Here is a 20,085-nt window from a genome sequence, read left to right on the forward strand (position 1 = left end):
AACTTTTTGACATCAACACACCAAACAGCAGCTTCTCCCCGCCCTACTATGAAGGGGCGCGGCCAAGCGCGTTTTCACGTGTTGTGTTGAGTTCACGTGCTGTCCGAAAAGCCTCACATAACTTCTCTCGTAACATTTACGGGGTTCATAACGACTATAAACATTATAGGTATGTGTACTTTAGACTTTGCTGCTCTGAGAGGCTCTGCGGGACAGTGTTTCAGTGAATACAACACTGCCTATTTTACGCACTGTTATACTCTCATTTACAATTTATAACTTTATAAAAATAAAGAAATATCTTCTTTATTTGGCTGTTTCCTTTGATGGTTGCCACAGTCAATCATTTGCCTCCATCCTACCCTATCATCATGCACGTTCTCCTTCACTACATCCATGAACTTGCTCCTGTCCATTTTTGACATCCTTTGGTCCACCATTCCTCCAATGCGCATGTCCAACCCATCTCAGTCTTGGGTCTCTACCTTTGTCTCCAAACTGCTCCACCTGAGCTGTCCCTCTGGAGTAATCATTTCTCATCATGTCCATCCTCTTCAATCTTAACACCTTCATCTTGGCCTCTGGTCTTTATCTTCAAACTGTGCATCAGAGCAGGCTTCACTATTGTCTTGGAAACCTTTCCATTCACTCCTGATGTTATCTTTCTGTAACAAATCACCCATGACACTTGTCTCCACCCACTCCACCCTGCCTGATCTATCTTCTCACTTCTCTTGTGCACTCTCTGTTGCTTCGGATGGTTGACTCCAGGTATTTAAACTACCTGTACTCCCTGCAGCTTCACTGCTACACCTGTCCGCATCACACGGATGTATTCTGTCCTCCTTCCACTGACTTTTCCCCCACTCCTCTCCACAGCATGCCTCCACCTTTCCAGACTCTCTTCCAAGCTGATCCTTGATGTAATCCCACCCCCACTTTTAACGCATCGGTCACTCCGACCACACACCTCCCCACTGCCTCACTGCCCTGCACCACCCTCACATACTTCTCTGCCGCTCCAAACCTCCTCATGCAGTCCCACAGCTCCTACCTTGGCACCCTGTCACATGCCCTCTCATATCAACAAAGGCAAAGTGAAGCTCCTTCCGACCTTCTCTACCAACTGTTAAAGACAGCAGTTGAATGTGCAAACAGATATTAATTGCTGGACCATCATGTGCAGTTTTTATAACAGCTTGTTATTGTTGCTTTATTCAAAGAACAACAAAAACAAACAAACAAACAAACAAACAAACAAACAAACAAATCCTCCAGAATTCACTCGAACCTCCCATAAACAAAGTTGTAAATTACAAACAGCCTTTAAAGCATCACCGCCTCTAACGCAAATCATTGGCTCAGAAACCACCGCGGATTCATGGGAGTAGTAGTTTATTTGTATATGTGACTACAGATCATATAAGGGAAAGCGTGGTGCTTTGATTCTGACATATTTATGATATATGAGTGCAAAATAAATAATAGTGGTATGATCCACTCTTTTCTGAATTTACATGGAAGCCAAATTAATGTTTTGTTTCCCACTCATGTTTTTTTCCCCTGTGGTAGAGACCAAACGAGCGCCGCTTTCATTCACGTCCGGACCTGAACATGCACACAATGATTGCTGTGATCTTTAATGACACAGCGACATCACGCGGCTAAAAGCAAAAACGCACACAACCATAAAGCGTACTGAGCTACAAAGAAGAGCAAAATGATTTGTAGGATGAGTGTTTTATTCCAGTATAACAACCAAAGACTAATGCAGCATAGATTAAAAAACAATACACTTTGGGTTAAAGTAAGATTCAATAAGCTTCTCAGCTGTATAAGAGGTGAATGAGCTCTACCACCTCCTCCATATGGGGTAGCTCAAAAGTGGGACGGCCAATATCAGAAGGTTCTGATTGATAATCAATCTCTGTCTCCCCAGTCCTTGTGTCAAAGTGTCTTTGGGCAGCCAAAGTTATTGCATAAATTCAAGTTGACAGTGTGTGTGTGTGTGTGTGTGTGTGTGTGTGTGTGTGTGTGTGTGTGTGAGAATGTTATATAAATACCATTCCCAGATCAGGGCATTAATATACCCACTTCCATATTCTAAGGGCCAGCTGGAGGGCCAGCTCTGTTCTAGGATGCCCTCTGGTCCCAGTGGAGGTGGTGGGTGAAAGGAGAACGGTGGCTGAGCTGTCATCCTTGTTGGACAACATCTCCCACCCCATGTAGGAGACTCTGACAGCACTGAACAGCTCCTTCAGTGTCAGGCTGCGGCCTGTGGAATGGAGAGATTTCGCAGGTCTTTCCTCCCCACTGTTGTCAGACTCTACAACACACACACACACACACACACACACACACACACACACACACACACACACACACACACACACACACACACACACACACACACACACACACACACACACACACACTCTTGCCCTTTCTCCTTGATGTGTAATTTCCCGATATAACAAAGTATTTTATTCTATTTGTATAGTACTTATTCTATTGTATATAGCATTCTTTCTATTTTGTATAGTATGTTATTCTCTTTAACTTATTCTATTCTATTGTTTTTATGCTTTTCTCTTATTTCGCTTAATTTTTTACTGCTCTTATACTTTCTGCTGTGACCAAAAATTTCCCACGTGTGGGACTAATAAAGGTTTATCTTGTCTTATCTACTTTACTTACTATTTAAATAAAAGTTCTTTGAATGCACAAAATACACTTGAATATTTTTGGCCAATATATCTTATTGCATATAATTTCCCCCCATTTAGATCATAATATATTACCATTGGTAAGGTGACTAACACCGACTGGTTTAACCTATTTCGTGTATGTTTGGTCAGAGATTATAAGAGACTGGCTGACAAATGCACCTCACATTCAGGTTACGGCATGTTTATGTTAAAACTATAGACACAAGGGAGATGTTTCTCAGAATTGTGGTTATGGCTCATGGGGTTATAGCAGTGTGTGTCTGTTTCCCAACACAGGAAAGGACCTCTTTGTTTAAAATCCAAACATACAGCCAAAGATAGACTATAAGGGCCACATTTTTTTCACTAAAGCAAAATCCTTCTGAACGTGTTTCTGTGCTATGATACTTTATACTTCTACTACTGTCATGGTCCATGGGAGTGTCTGGGGTTTTTCCACCTGTGGTTGCCAGTCTCCTGTCCATCCCTTTGGGGTGGAGCTTCCTGCGTCTCTCCTGGGCCTTTACAAGTAATCAGCAGGAGGGTTTCTTAAAACAGGGCAACCTGCCACTCCTCACCAGTTCGTTGTGCACTCTTCGGTGGTAACTAGGCAGCTCTTTTTGGAAATTGTTTTACCTGTTTTCCTCGTGTAATGTTGTCTTCCCTGTGTACAGAGGGTGTGGCTTCCTGTGATTGGTCTCACCTGGAGTTGACTTCTCACTCCTCCGTTCTGTAAACATCTGACTCTCCTCCTTGCCTGCTTGGCTGCCCCCGGCCTGACCTGCACCCCTCTCTCGTTCCTACGTTTATCGCTGCAGTCTCCCCCGCCCTATAGTTCCCATCGTGATTGTTCCCGTTGCCATCCCTACCCAGATCCTCACTTCCCTGTAGCCTTCACGGTTCAATAAAGACTCTTGTAAAAAGTTCCCTGGTGTGTTGTGTCGGGATTTGGGTCCATTCCTTGTGCGAACCTTTGGTTCATGGCAACTATACTTTATTTTGGATGCAAATACTGTGTACTCCATGTCATTTATGTTAAAAGGTTCATTTGATTATTATTCATTATTCATGCATCCGAACAGTATTTAGTAACAGAATGGTGGTGTCTTTTCCCCCCGCCTTTCAGCTCTGGCTGTACACTATGCACACTACACTATACATCTATTAATATTACTAATGATAATAAATAAATAAACACTAAAGTAAAAACCTTTTCCCACATAAAAAAATAAATTGGCTAACAAGAGTAGACTATAGAGAGTTTATAGAGCTCGTCTTGGCTAAGTAAATGTTTTTGGCACAACAGTGGATTCATATCATGACAGGGCAGGTTTTCATGTCTTCATATAAGTTGATGGTTTTGCCACAGTAAAGTACATGTCACTGCTCAATCTTGCTGAGTCATGTAACAGGACAAATAAACGGTGCACCATTAAAGGCTTTCAACTGTCTTACAGATTTATTGTCAAAATGTTATCTTTTAGCGCCTCTTTATTTGGCCTGAGAAATGAGCTTAACCATTTCTTCTCCCCACAGTAATTCTTAATTCCAAAAAGAACCTTCACACCTAAAATCCCAGGACCAGACCTGTTCCACCTATTCAAGTCCTACTTACTCATTTTTCAAACTTCACTGAGAGTTTTTACTGAGAACAAGAGGTGTAAATACACATCTTAATACTGCAAAAAAAACCATGGAAAGCTCAAAAACGAAAGTCCAAAAGCTGCTACAGGTGTTTTATATTTAATAAGTTTTCTGTGGGTGTGTGCAGCTTCCCTCACTAGTGATTTGCGATACCACTGATTTCCTTTCCGATCCGATACCGAGTAAAATTCACGGTAGTATCGACGATACTGATCCAATACCGATACTCTGTACAAAAACTTAATGTTTCATTGTATTTCATAATACAATATATAATTGTATTATGGTAAATGGCCTCTATTTGTATAGCGCTTTACTAGTCCCTAAGGACCCCAAAGTGCTTTACAATACATTCAGTCATCCACACATTCACACATAGGTGATGGCAAGCTACATTGTAGCCACAGCTGCCCTGGGGCGCACTGACAGAGGCGAGGTTGCCGGACACTGACCACCACCAGTAGGCAACAGGTAAAGTGTCTTGCCCAAGGCCACAATGGCTGAGACTGTCCGAGCCGGGGATCTGACCGGCAACCTTCCGATTACAAGACGAACTGCCAACTCTTGAGCCACGATCGCTGTATTATGTACATATTATCTAATTGTAGTTCCTTCCAATTTAGATGATCCGAATGATATAGTTTCTTTCCACGGTGTTCCTGTTAATGAAAAACTACAAATTTACCCCAAAGTACTAAAATATCGATATTTTAATATGAGAATCGATTCTAGAACATAAATTACTGGCATCAGAAGAATCGATATTTCAGTATCGATCCGCACACCACTATCCCTCACAGTTGTACTGACGTGTGGGAAGTGGAAGAGGAGGACAGTAGCATTGAATTTCTCGAAACCTGTCACCCCACCTCGAACACATATGATAGGCTGCTTTTGTCTTTGCAAACAACAGGCACCATTAGAGTGTCCAGCTTCAGAGGGCTAGGAAATAAATGAGTCTGTTTTTTGCTAAATCATCATTGCTGTCGTCTCTGTCCTACCCTTTTCTGATTACATCACAGGAACATTTAGTTTTTGTTGTTTTATTTCCCACAGAGTAGGACTCTAAGTTAGGAGAGAAAGATGCCTTTACAACAACAGCGGTTAGTTTCGAGCTTAGTTTAGTTTAGAAGTCACATGAATCATCAGGCATAAACCACGCTTCTTTTATAAATTTCACAATCAACAGAGATAAGAGAGAAAAGCATCCAGAGGCAAAGCGTCACCGCCTTGGATCCTGATTGTGCATTGCCTGTTATGTTGAGAAGATGAGGGTGAGAAGCTTTAAGGTTTTCATGCATTTATTCAACAGTCTGCACAGGAATATTCATTCTTTCTATTGGACCGAGGTGAGAAACAACCCATACTTATGTCAAGCAGCATCATGATCCAATAAAAGAATGATTCACATAAATCCATGAGTATGGGTTATAGGTAACAGTTTTCAGGGGTTTCACTATCACGCACGCTATGATATGGTACTACATTATTGAAGGTCACATTGCCTCATGATTGGTAATTTGGTGATGGGAATGGTCATTTGAGGGCTTTTAATGATATGTTTGAACTGTTCTCTTTCTAGAGTGGAATGATTGTCCAGTGTACATATTCAATGATTTTGACAAACAGACAATTAAAAAGATAAGACACACTAGCAAAAGATAAGAAGAGAACATGAGCAGATTTCAGTCTCATGTTTTAACTGTATTTTTTCACAGCAAGGCTAATGACATTTGAATGATTGTTTCTTGAGCTCTGATAACCTTGTGTATTGTTGTTAATGAACTCTTCTTCCTTTGGCAGCTTCCTTTAGGGGTTGTATGGCTCCATCCCACCATATCCACACCATCCTTTGTGATCATTTTCATGTGCTAAGAGCTTTGTGTTCATCCATTCAAACCATCCAGCCTCATCTCTCTTAACTTTGTTTCCAAATTCACTCCACCTGAACTGCTCCTCTGATACATTCATTTCTCCTTTCTTATTCTAATCATAAAATATTACAGAGCATTAACATAAATTCCTCAAAACCCCCTAAAACATTGAACAGAAAACTAAAAACCAAGGGTCCAAGACTCAGGGAGCAATTCTTTGCCTCCCTCTCTTCTCTCGTTTTCTGTTAATAATGACACGCCTGAAGTATCATTTGACCTCTAAACGAAGCTGATTATCCACAACAAGTGTGTTCTTAACCACTGTTGTTGTAAAAGCATCTATCTGTTCTGACTGTGAGTCCTACCATGGAGAAAAAAAACCCTATATGTTCCTTATAAAGTGGTCAAAAAGGGTAGGACAGAGACTTCAGCAATGGTGATTTAGCAAAAACCTACTTGTAACTGTCATTGTCATGATGACCCTGAAACCCGACACTCCTAGCACTGCTTATTGTTTGCAAAGACAAAAGCAACCCATTGTATGTGCGAGAGGTGAGGTGATAGGTTTGGACAAATTCAACGCTAGTGTCCTCCTCCTCTCACATGCCTGTACACCTGTGAGGAAAACTTCACGGGCAAGTACGCACACTTTTTCATTTTGTTTGATTTATTTTTTTGCTTTAAATTCAGTTTCAGTTAGTTTCCAGATGCGATTCTCTTATTTCACTTTTGTTTTTAATAGTCTGAAACTGTTTGGTATTATTTTAGTTTTTATTGGTCTTAATCTTTTTAATTATTATTATATGGAGGGAGTAAGTCAGTGGCAATATTTAGGAAAATGTGTACAGGTGTTATAATAAAAAAGCAGTAAACTCCCAGTGGTGTGGACACCCAGAATCTCAAAAAAGTTCTGATAACATTTTTTTTTTTTTTACCAAACTAACATAAACTATATTATAGCTCATTGTTATTTATAGCTAATCTTAGAAAGACTGTTCAGTACAGAAATTAAGCCCAACAATCATGTTTTACAGTCCTGTGGTCTCAGCCTCAGATACTTACCAAATCAAAGCTCATATGAAAACAAACAAATGAACGAAAGATTTCTCCTTCATTTCTGTCAAACGAAGCTGTATGAAACATTTCCAGCGGTTGGTGTCATGGTTGCTAGGCAACCTGGGCAGCATGATGGAGGCCAGACTGTCCCATTTCACAAGCCTCAAACTTCTGGCCTTAGCTTTCTTTGAGTACGCGGCCCTTGTGGACCGTTAAGGCTGCGTACTTTAAGGCTGCAGACCCTGAATTGGGATACAGCCATATAATACTGATGACCAGTGGCGGTTTGGCGCGCACACACACACGCGCGCATACATAAAACATATTAAGGATTGTACATTAACATAAAACTGTTGTCGGAACTAATTAATATTAAAATCTGTAACATAATGTATTGTTTGGAGTTTTGTCTGTTACTGTTACTATTTTTACCATTTCTTTTTGGAGCAACTGTAATCCACATTATTTCCTTAGGGATTAATAAAGTATTCTGATTCTGATTGTTTCAGGTTACATGACCTGCCATTATCCAATGACACATCTGCTTACCTGTATCTTTTGCTCGTTTCTCCTCCTCTTCTTTTCTATTTTTTTCTAAAACTAAGCACCTGATGGCTTTGAACTTTTCTTGTCCACCTTCCATTGGTTTTAATTTTGCACTCCAGTATGAAGATCCCCCATATCGAGGATTGCCACAACATAACCTAATAGACCTACACCTTAGTTCACAGATTCACTTTGTTTAAGGTGTATTTCTGGGATTTCGCACAACCCAGGATTCAAATCATGAATACATAATAGGCTTGGATTTCAAACATTATGAATGAAATGTGCTCTATTTGGAAGCAGCCGGCCTCCCTCCCGTTTCGACGGGTTGTGTGTGAGACTTTAAATCATCAAACTGTAAATTATAAATTTTAAATTGTTATTGATCCCTTTACCCCGAGTCCTAAAGTGTATATTTATTTTCTTACTCTTCTTATATTTATTGTTTGTTTACTTGCACTGCTGTAACTGGAGCCTCGTCGTGTCGTCTCTCTATATACTGGACTGTATGTAGTGGAGATGACAATAAAGTTTACTTCAGCAGCAAGCAGGCGCACAGAGGACTCTCGCGCTCACTTTTTGCATATAGAATTTATAGAAAAAACATCGGTGCAAATTATAAGTCTGTATTATAATGTCTGGTGTTTTCGTGTTTGTTGTTTTGTTCTTATTTTGTTTTATTTTGCGAGTTGGTTATTAGATGCCGGCGTTTTAGGCTAATAGTTAGGCTAACAGACTTACCTCTCATCTTTTCTTTCCTCACAAAACCGATAGATCCTCCACTTCTTTTAAGTGTCACCCAGCGCAATTCTTAGCATATTTTGGTTCCTGCAAATGGTCTGTCGGGTTATTGTCTCCCCAGGAACACTTCCCTTGTGCTTTTGGGAATCTGTTCTTTCCTATTTCTGTTTTCGTTTTTCCTATTTGTGTTTTGTTTTTCCTATTTCCATTGTGTTTTGTGCCTTTGCAGTGTTTTTCTTATCGCTGGTGTTTTCTTAAGTTGCAGTCTGTTTGGCCTCTCAGGGCCACCGTATCATCATCATCATCAACTCTCACCACATGACAGCTGTGATTGAACTAAAACTGGGTTATGACTTTTACGTTTAAGGAATAGAAACTAATTTTCAAACCTTTATGCTTTGCCTCTTTCCATGTAGCTAATAATAGGGCACATGGCTGTACACAAGCCTGAAAACCATGCACAGAATCAGAATCAGAAACTTTATTGTCATTGTCACAGCATGCTGCAGATCATTTATGATTAAATGCCCTCCCTCCCCCCACCCTGGTGTGCCACCCCACTGACGACAGCCCAGTAACGCCCCTGCTCCTTGCTATTCTACCGAGTAAAACCTGCAAAAGCGGTTCTGCAGGTATCTATCCTCTGGTACACAGGTGTTCGTACTGATCCTTCGTTAGTCAGCGCTAATCTTTTTTTTTCATGGCGTAACTGTACGGTCTGTTCCTCCCGTATACGGACTGTATACGCTATACGTGCTGTGCAGCCCATTGTCAATCCCTTTATTGTTCCTCCTCGGTTACGGTTGGCTGAGGGAGGAGCTCGCGGGACCGGCTGGCTGTCACGCGGGGGGTGTTTATCTGACAGTCTGGCATTCTCCTCCGTGCTGCTCAGCTGCAAGGAAACAAGTGAGTGCAGCCTCAGGGGGCTCGCTGTTTGTCTCTTTAAACCAGCTAGCTGTATTTTTATTGTATACGTGGAAATAATGCGTAGTTTCTGCACGCGGAGATTTCGATATCGCTGTAAGCTAGATGTAAATCACAGTCTATAGCGGGGGTGTCAAACATAGGGCACGGGGGCCAAAATCTAACGGCAAAGACTCCGATGTCATACCAAAAAGTGATTTTTGCTATTTACATGTTTGTTATTTGTTTTGTTTTTTCGTTGTTTAAATATTGTTTATACAGCTAAACAGGTATTGTGATATATGAAATAAAGAGGTGGCCAGTTTTTGCAAGCATCATTATGACTCTGCTTTATTGTCCCCACTCCGTGTTTGACATTGTTATCAGCCCAGTCCATTTTATTTCTTAAAATATCTCTACAGAACTTTTATGTTTTGCCGCCAGCTTGTCCAAGTCTCTCTTGAGACTGTTTACCTGGATAAATAAAGATGTATAAAAGTCACAACAGGCAACAACTGATTGCAGCTTCTGAATTTTTGATCTCATTGTGTCTTGACAATGATTTATGTTTAACAGATTATCAACAAATCGTATACAAAAGTTTTTTTGTATAAGTTTTACAGCTTTTCCTGCTGATAAAGACTGTTCCCCCTTGGCTGTTCATTATGGCGCCATTAATAAAAATAATACTAATAATAATTATAATGACAAATAATAAGTTAATAAGTGCTAGTTAAACAATTAAATGACAGCAAAATTCCTGTTTTTTTCTCTCTCTCTACAGCAGGATTTCATTGTCATGTAGAAAACCTGAGATGTACTGTTGGAATTGCACTTCTTTTCCTCAATTTATTTCAGGAATTAAACAGGTAGTTAAACTTTGTTACACTAAAAAAAAAAAAGGGCGATAAACCCTTAATTCTGATTTATACAGGCTGATAGACTACTTCAGTCATTTTGGCTGTAAAACTAAAAAAAAAAAAATCACTGAGGAGTTACTATAATGTGAAGTGCACATGGTAAAATCTATGCAGCGCTGATTTCACCATGTGCTGATCAGGCAGCAGTGCCTTGCGACTGTCTTGTGTTACAATGACACACCGAATGTCCCCGTAAAGCTCGTCTTTTTTCTGAAATGGTTTGAATTTTGTCTGTAGCATGAAGGGTAATAAGGTTAAAGAGAGCATGTAAAGAAAAGGTTAAGATGTGGGCCATGATGTAAAATTAGTTTGACATCATTGACCTATTGTGTGTGTGAATGTGTGTGTGAATGGGTGGATGACTGGATATGTAAAGCGCTTTGGGGTCCTTAGGGACTAGTAAAGCGCTATATAAATACAGGCCATTTACCATTTACCATTTATTGGTCTTAGTGTTAGCCTAAAGTTTTGGCCTTCTTATATATAAATAATGATGCTTGTTTACTTCATTTGAACCCTTGTTATACTAATAGGCTGCTGTACAGCTCAGTCTGTATATGATCTTCATCGATTCTGCAGAACGAGGCAGAAAGTGTTTTCTGTACCCAACATATTTTTTTTTCTGCATTTGCTCTCTTACCTTCTGTTAATTAGAAACATAGGTGAGCTGTGATTAATGTTTAATATTTAATTACCAAGAAGCGTTTCAGTTGAAATGTAGAAGTATTTGCAATGAAAATGTTTCACAGCAGCTAAATCCATTCATGTGTGGTTATTCTGGCCATATCCTGCATGTTGTCTGTTTTCTACTAAGCTGGTTTGTAGCTGACTTTGGTCTAGACACGCATTATCATAAATCTTGGCAGTCTGCGGGCCCACCCAGTCATTCTAACAGCAAACATGTTTACTTAGGGTGGTTAACGTATTGCAGGATGAATCAGTGCCAAGAAACCGGTCAAACGGAGACCCAGGAGGAGGTGACGGAACTGGTGTGTCAGGAGGCTGATCTCAAAGATGGACAGTAAGTCACAATGCAATTCACCACATCTGCTTGTGTACATTATTATTATTACATTATTGTACTTTATTGAGCCCCGTGGGGAAATTGCTCTCTGCATTTAACCCATTCACTCAGTGAAGCAGTGGGCAGCCATTGGGCGCCCGGGGAGCAGTGTGTAGGGACGGTACCTTGCTCAGGGGTACCTCAGGGTAGCTGTTAAGGGGAATCGAACCCCCGACCTTCCGATCATGGGGCAACCACTCTACCTACTGAGCTATCCCCGCCTTGTGATACCTTTGCAAACAGGAAACCAGGTCAAAAGTTCAAAATCAGTGCAGAGGGATCAGAGAAGCAACGGTCATATACGACACAGCGAAAAATCTAAGAAAAACAAACACCGGGAGCAAAGACCTGATCTGTCACCCAGGGAAGCATGGTATCTTATTCCAACGTTTCTTAACGAAACGGTGAATTGAAAGGATATATTTGAACCCAAGATGTTATATTTTCCTAAACCAAACCAAGTGGCCGAAGTAAAGGAAATAGTTTAAAGGATAAGAAAGCTCTTTGGTAGAAAGCCCTGAAGCCAGGCCTTTGCTGCTAATCTTAAAAGATGTGCAGATCAACCTTCGGGTGGCACAGTAATTGTGTGATCCATTACTTAGCAAATTAATTAGCGATATGTGATATTTACAAGCTGTTGGGAAAGAGCACAAAGACAGGGAGTTTAAAAAAAACAGAGGGACGTTAGATACAACATCAAAATAAAAGAGGAAAATGGTAAAAAACAAAGGTTTTTACAATGATTTCTTCTTTTGCTCCTTTTGTGTTCATGCAGAATGAAAGAAGTAACTGTGGGGGATCAGAAGGTGCTGCTAGTCCGCAGCGAGGGTCAGTACAGCGCTGTTGGAGGCAGGTGCTCTCATTACGGTGCACCTCTGATCAAGGGTAAGGACTTAAGTTACGTCTCGGCTATTTATCTTTCTCGCTTTCTTTCACTTTCTAAGTTGCATGCTCTGTGTTAATTCAGGGACGCTGGTTGGTGACAGAGTGAGATGTCCTTTTCATGGTGCGTGCTTCAATGTCAGGAATGGAGATATTGAGGATTATCCAGGTCTCGACAGTCTGCCCTGCTACAAGGTGAAATGGCACTTATCACAAGTTCATCCAGGGTTTTCTTTGTCATGATTCTGGTTTTCTGCTCAGTCACTTCCTGTATTGTGAAATATTTTCTGTTGGCTTTTTTTTTTCTCTTTAAAGCCCTCCTTCTGCCACACCTGTATTCAAGTCGTCTCTGCAGTGTATATATACAAACACCTCCTGCCTAACACTGCCATGTTGTCAGATATTCTTGGTCAAAGGCTTTAAAGAAGTTTGCGAGTGGTATTGTTTGTTTCATCCCTCACTTTTTGTTTACACCTACCTCAATTCAACAGCTGGATTTTTGGATTTGACCTCTGATTCTGTGGCTTCCTGCATTTGGGTCATTTTCTCCATTGTTTATTACATTTTCTCACAAATTGATGGATTCATTTTGTAGCTCACCTGCCCAAAGAGTCGATCAGCTTATGCCATGGTGAGGTGTCCCTCATTCATCTGTCCCATCTCGCTTCACCAGAATCACTACACCTACAGTTTTGGTCAAAAATTGGATCACTGTGATCACCTAATGCGTCTTCACTCAGATTGTGTTCAAGTTCAAGGTCATACATGTTACTTTTACAGGCAGTAACGTGTGTATTGTGATCGCTCATGAGACGATTTGACTAATATACCGTTGAAGTTCTGGTTCCAGTTTAATGTAATTGTATAAAGAATAAAGATATATTAAAGGAGTTTAAATTAATTAAGGGCTCAGATCATTTTAACAATATTTATATTTATATTTGAGCTTATGAAAAACATTTAGGAGATAGGCTGTGGTTTTTTTTGCATCTGAGCTTCTCAAACAGGGAACGTTTGATCAAAAAAAGGCAAAAATAATGTATGAAAAGGGCTTTTCTTTCTAAACCTATACACGTCTGGTTCTGTTATCCTATCTCATTATGGTTCAGCAAACTTTCTGCCTATTAAAAATGTTTTCAGGGAAACTATTCTGTTCACCTACAGTCAGGCAACAATCATAAATGTGGTTTCATTTAACAGGTCAAAGTTGAAGAAGGCAAGGTGTACGTTTCAATCAACAAAAAAGTAAGGCAGATCAGGTATAAGACGATTAAAATGAACCAAAGTGCACTTTTATGTTGTGTTACAATGCACTGTGTGTTTGTCTCAGTCTCTGACCGCAACCAAACGGGTAAAAGAGATGTGCAGTGTGGTGCCGGACGTCAAACATACTATTCTGCTCATAGGAGGAGGTGAGAACTTTGTAATGAATATGAGATGGAAATATTCATCAGTCCGTTTTAACCGACAGGCAGGTTTAAGGCATGGCAGCTTTTTGTACTATTTAAAGTATTCAGGCAAAAGTGAAGACAGAGACTAGGAGGTATAAAAAAAAAAAAAAATAAATCACAGTCCTGAACATAGAAACTGTAATTTCAGGCCCCGCCTCTCTGGTCTGCGCTGAGACGCTTCGGCAAAATTGCTACCAGGGTCGCATCATCATCATAACTAAGGACTCCGTGCCTCCATTTGATAAACCCAAACTGAGCAAGGTAAGCACCAGGATAAGGGGGTAGATGCCCCATGTGTTTGTATTTCTGTCTTTTGATTTGTGTTTTTCTCTCTGAGTGGTTTTAGTGAGTGGCATTCCTTCTTTCAGGCTCTGAATGTGGAGAGCAGCAGCATCCTTCTCCGGCCAGATGACTTTTATCAACGATACGGGATGGAGATGTGGACAAAGAAAGAGGTTAGAATATATTTTTGATGCACTCTCGCCAAGTTTTGGAAATCAATCTTCTCTTGGGGAATAGTAAGATCTGCGGGCCTTAAGAGGGTCTGCTGTTTGGTAATCGGTGTAGTATTAATAGCAGTTTTATTTATTTAGTATATTTAATTATGCTCAGACTCAACGTGCTTAGCACAGAAGATAAAAACATAAATGCCTGTGTAGGTTTACAATAAAAACAGCAAAATAAAACTAAAATACAAGCGAACATACACATGCACACCCACACACACTTAGTCCAGTTTCTTGGCCTGTGAGAGAAGAAAGGTTTTTAAGTCTGTTTCTGATTGTAGACACAGCTGGAACTGACCTCGGGTCAGTAACTGAAAGTACCCTCAGCACGCTTGGATCTAATTCTGGAGATGGTAAAATGGTAAATGGACAAGTTCTTGTATAGCACTTTTCTACTTGAGCAGGATTTTAAATGTAATTGTGTTTTGAGCTGGGAGCCAGCGAAGTGACTTGACTACAAGGGTATGTTTTTGTGTATGTGTAAGGTTTGTGCGTTGCTTTGCAGGTGGTGTCAGTAAATCCAGCCAAGAAGGAAGTGAAAATGAGTGATGGCACTCTGCAGCGTTACGACCAGCTCCTCATCGCAACAGGCTGCAGGTGAGACCGTCTTTAATGAGCAAAAGCAAACGTACATTGTATGTGTCACAACATGTCACAAGTTGTGGTCCCTTTTTAAAATTTTATTTTTTTTGTTCACAGGGCACGGCCGCTCACCTGTCCTGGTTCAGACCTGGAAGGAGTAAAGTTACTGCAGAGTTACGAAGACGCCAAAGACATTTACAGCTCCAGCCTTGGCCAGAAAGTAGTTGTTACCGGAGCGTCTTTCATAGGTTATTAAATAAGGTTTCTTTTTTTATGTTAAAGAATGAGACATCTTTCATCTTTTTGCCCATCGGGGTTGACGTGACGCTCTTTGCTCATAGATATCTGACAGCTATGGCACACAAATGTGCACGTCGCTGATGTGTTTTTCATTTGCATATTAGGTATGGAGGTGGCGTCCTACTTTTCAGACAAAGCTGCCAGTGTGGCTATGGTTGGCACTACTCAATACCCGTTTGAGCGCACTCTGGGGTCAGAGATCGGCCAGCTGAGTATGCAAGTGCGCGACTATGATGACAACAGTTTTCAGTGCTACTCTTTTGGATTTTTTTTAATTAACATAATTAAAACACAGTTTTTCACTTTCAGATGTTGGAAGAAAAAAATGTGAAGTTCCACATGAACGATCGAGTCACCGAGATCAGAGGAGAGAATGGGAAGGTATCTCTGCCTGCCATTATTTTCATGACGGACGGTTTGGTTAATGATTGTAGAACAGGAATACATGTCACCCGCAGCATTAGTAACAAAGATCAAACATCAACCCTCATGGTATCGCTTGTAAAATAACCCATTATCTCTGAAGTCTAATATATTCTGCTTAAACAGCCATAACTGATGTTTTTTTTTTGGGGGGGGGGGGGGATTTTCAGGTGAAGCAGGTGGTGTTGAAGAGTGGTGTAGTCCTGGAGGCTGATGTTGTGATTGCTGGCATTGGTAGTTATTTTTCTACTTCAGTGTTTAGGTCTGCCTGAAATGCAAATCAAGTTTGGGAGTGTTTGAGTGTGGAGACGTTTGGATGTGTGGTGTTTGCTAACATTGCTTTATGAGTGATGACTGTTTTAAACAAAGTCAGACAGAAACTTCCTGTGTAGTTCCACCAATATCAGAGTCAATTATATGTTTTTCAGGTGTAATCCCCAATTCAGACTTATTGGCAGGAAGCGAGGTGGAAGTGGATTCAAGGAAAGCTGTGATTGTTGACAAGGTAACGCAGCCTGTAGAGGGCACAGCCGAACTTATGCTGATATAACTAAAGCATAAAGCATGGCACCCAGAGGTGTCTACGTTTCTTTAACTGTTACCGTAAGCTTTGATGGTGAGCCAGCATCGTCAATATGAGTACACTTTTGCTTTTCCTACGTTAAAATTAAAACTTTTGCTTCAAAAAGGTCTCTTTCTTACATTATCTGCACATCTGATGACCGCTAACCAAAATAAACCTGTCAAATCAACAGTCTGGTTTATGACCATAGTAATGTTTCCTCAGTTTAAAATAAATAAATAAAACAGCTTCACAGCATCTAACAGAGTTATAAACACTCTCAAGGAGGCGAAAGTGTTATTTTCAAAGTCTACAATCAAGAGACAGCGTCATGAATGTAAATGGAGAGAGTTTACATCAAGGTGCAAACTACTGATTTCACTCAAGGACATGGAAGGCCAGATTAGACGTTGCCTGAAAACATACAGAGGCAAAAACTAAAAAAAAATATAGCCCTAACTGTGTGCCCTGATGAATGGAGGGAATAGCTGCATGTATGTATTTTACACGTCTTATGTTGAGGTTCTTGCTGTAGCCTTTATTCATCTATTCTAACAGTTCATGAGGACGAACGTACCAGATATTTTTGCCGCTGGAGATGTTACCTCTTTCCCTCTGACCATTCGAGGCGACCAGAGGGTCAGCATTGGTCACTGGCAAATGTCACACGCTCACGGTGAGAGGCTAAAGGACTGTGTTTTTCATTCAGTTGAAAACTTATAATGGGTGATTTAATGCCGAGTTAAACCTTATCATTGTCTTTTGTACCAGGAAGAGTAGCAGCTCTGAACATGCTGAAGAAATCCACAAAAATCGAGTCTGTTCCTTTCTTCTGGACTGTTTTGCTTGGGAAGAGTATCCGATACGCCGGTGGAGTGTTGACTTCTAAATGTCACCTTTAAAATGTAATTTTTTTTTTAAGATGAGGCTGTGTTAAATCTTTGTTCCTCCTCTCATTTCCTCTTTCTAGGCTATGGGGAAGGATACACAGAAATTATATTCAAAGGCAAAATGGAAGAAAGGAAATTTCTGGCTTTCTACATAAAGTGAGTGCGGAGTTAGCCCCGAACAGCTGACCATAAGCTCGTCCTCTGTGTGTAAAGTTTCTCACGTTACCCTTTTTTTTTTTTAACAGGGATGATGTGGTGGTGGCAGCGGCCAGCCTGATGTTCGATCCTGCCGTGGCTTGCATCGCAGAGCTGATGGCTAGAGGCCAAATCTTAACAAAAGCACAGGCTCAGTGAGTGCTGTCCTGCATTTATACAAGTTAGACTGTAAAATATACAAAAATGTTTAGTTCCTCAACTGTAATAGCAGTTACATTTGTTGTTGGTTTCTTCCTGTTAAAAGGGAGTTTTTCCTTCCCACAGTTACCAAGTGCTTGCTTGTCGGGAGTTGTCTGACTGTTGGGGTTTTCTCTGTATGATTGTAGGGTCTTACCAAAAAAAGCACCTTTAGGTGATTGAGATATATATATATATATATATATATATATATGCTGTGATTTGGCACCATATAAATAAAATTGAATTGAACCATGCTGCTTTCCAGTTACCTTTAAAATTAAATGTTCGAACATCTAATCTCCCATCTAACTGATGGGAGTGACATTGACTTCTGTATGATCAGAAGCCATATGCATTGCCCCCTGCTGGTCACTAGAAAAACTGCAGCTTCTGCATTGGCGTCACTTTTTAGCCTTGGAAGTTATATCCTTTTCTTTACAGACTAAAGACAAACCCTATGCAGGACATACGGGACAACATTGTCTGTCATTTATGTGTCATGTTGAAATCCACTGGTGCCTCTGTTTGCTTTCCACTAAATTCTCAGAGGAACATCTGGTCCTTCAGATGCTAAATTCTTCAGTATGATTTATAGGTTAGCTGCTTATGGCATCTGTCTGCCACATGGTGCTATGCAGGAAGTGAGAAGTGTATTATTGGAGTGTTTATGCTAAAACAACCTGCAATCTAAAACATGAAAAATACTTAAAGTAAAATTTGATGACAACTATTATTTATAGCAGTTTTAACCACTACTGTATGCTACCGAAACCAACCTTAGTTCATGTTTTAAAAAATAATAAACCAAGCCACTAGCTTATAACGTGAAAGCTGCTCAGTGTTTAATTTTTGTTTTCTCCTCTTCTCTTCTGTTCAGAGCTGAAGACCTGAGCTGGCTGCAGATATAACCAGGATTTACGCCTCTCAGCGATGAGTGATGTCATCTCTTGCTTTGGTTTTCTCTCCTTCTGTCTGACATGACATCAATTAATCCACTTTCTGCCTCAGGCTGCCTGGAAACCAGCCGGCCTCTCTTATCTGCTCTTATTAAAGAGCCATGTTACTATAGTAGCAGTCACAGCTTTATTGAATTCTCTCTTTGTGCACACTGATCTCTTTAATGAGTTTATTTTTATGTTTTTCTGGTTGCTTTACTAAAGGTGTGATGTCTTAGGAAGGTACAGTCTGTAGTTAAGGTTAGCAGGCAACATTAAATTGTGACAAGAAAAATCCCCCACACATCTACTCCACCAGCAGCCTGAATCCCTGGGACAAGACATGAGGGATCTGCGCTTTCATGTTGTTTACGCTAAATTCTGATGTTGAACTTCTACAACTGTGCCATCAGCAGCGTTCTGACGTATGGATTTCTAGTGTGGTTCCCCAGCTGCACCAAGGCCGATCAGCAAGCACTCCAGCGGGTGGTGAAAGAAGCTGGCAGAATTATTGGAACAAGTCTGCCAGAGATCAGTAATATCTTCCCCACTCGCTGTCTGAGGAGGGTGCACAGTATCCTGCGGGACCAACATCACCCTGCGCGCCACCTTTTCCATCTGCTGCCCTCAGGGAGAAGGTACAGGTCTATACAGGCCAGAACATCCAGACTGGCCAACAGCCTGTATCCACAGGCTGTGAGGCTCCTGAACTCTCTGCCCCCCTCTCACGGACAATAACCATATCCAACTTCTTAATAGCAATGAACTGGTCTGCATTGGTGCATCATATCTTTATTCTCTTCCCCCTCCTGCCCCCCCCCTCTTTCTTAAATAGATAACTATCATATCTGATATCATATCTCACAGTACAATAATATTGAATGGGTTGCATTGTTGTATTTTGTCATGTTTCTCAGGTCTTCGTCTGAATTTCTACGAACATTATTGCTAAGGATTGTCTTATTGCATTGGAGTCACACTGGGTTAAATATGTACACTTGGGTTTTAAGGGGTATTCATTATTTTCTTCTTTTTTTGGGTTGTATGGAAGCCCCAAATGCAATTTCATTGTTCTTGACAATGACAATAAATAAATAAATACTAAATACTAAATTCTGACCCATCTAAACCTCGCAACAGAAATCATCAGACCAGGTAACATTTTACATTCTCTTGTCCATTTTTGATGAGCCGTGTAAACTGAAGCTTCAGTTTCCTTTTCTCAGCTGACAGGAGTGCCACCCAGTGTGGTCAGGGCTCTAGACTAACTTTTTGCCATGGGCACAAAAGTTAGGCGCACACAAATTTTATAATAATTTATATAATATAATGTGTTTTTCTGGATACACTGTGCTTTTTCACCAATCAAAGATTAATGACACCGTGTCAGAGCACTGGCTATGAATTTCAGAAGGATCAGGCCTTAACTTAACAGAAAAGTTAGCAATAGTTCTTTTCCTATTACAGCTACATCCACTTCTGTCGTGCCTAGGCTGCTCACTAGGGCTGGGTATCATCACTGATTTCTATAATCCACTCGATTCCGGTTTTCAAAGTCCCGATTCGATTCAACTTAGCCTCAGACAGTCAGAAATATTATAATTCTGATCATTTATCAGTACTGACTTCATCAGAATTGTGAACATCACAGCAGATGCCTTTGTGTGAATGTAACTGAGAATAAAACACAGAAAAACATGAAG

General features: G+C 40.5%; 1 protein-coding gene across 4 annotated transcripts; it reads left to right on the top strand.

The window, feature by feature from the left end:
• The first annotated feature begins 9,341 nt into the window (after positions 1 to 9,341).
• On the top strand, positions 9,342 to 18,515 carry aifm4 (apoptosis inducing factor mitochondria associated 4). Of its 4 annotated transcripts, none has more exons than XM_026193402.2 (20): positions 9,351 to 9,475; positions 10,257 to 10,341; positions 11,305 to 11,413; positions 12,231 to 12,340; positions 12,423 to 12,532; positions 13,538 to 13,582; positions 13,668 to 13,749; positions 13,937 to 14,049; positions 14,157 to 14,243; positions 14,800 to 14,891; positions 14,994 to 15,124; positions 15,281 to 15,396; positions 15,486 to 15,557; positions 15,770 to 15,833; positions 16,028 to 16,104; positions 16,720 to 16,837; positions 16,933 to 17,031; positions 17,132 to 17,207; positions 17,297 to 17,401; positions 18,325 to 18,515. In XM_026193402.2, exons 3-20 carry the CDS (start codon positions 11,325 to 11,327, stop codon positions 18,353 to 18,355), a joined length of 1,617 nt encoding a protein of 538 aa, XP_026049187.2. In that variant the 5' UTR covers positions 9,351 to 9,475; positions 10,257 to 10,341; positions 11,305 to 11,324; the 3' UTR covers positions 18,356 to 18,515. The 4 variants fall into 4 exon arrangements, with proteins under 4 accessions (XP_026049186.2, XP_026049187.2, XP_026049189.2 ...); XM_026193404.2 differs by having other exon boundaries at positions 11,324 to 11,413; XM_026193401.2 differs by lacking the exon at positions 10,257 to 10,341 and having other exon boundaries at positions 9,342 to 9,475.
• Positions 18,516 to 20,085: the final 1,570 nt, after the last annotated feature.

Source organism: Astatotilapia calliptera, chromosome 14 (assembly GCF_964374335.1).
Source record: "Astatotilapia calliptera chromosome 14, fAstCal68.1, whole genome shotgun sequence".
NCBI classification, from domain to species: Eukaryota; Metazoa; Chordata; class Actinopteri; order Cichliformes; family Cichlidae; genus Astatotilapia; species Astatotilapia calliptera.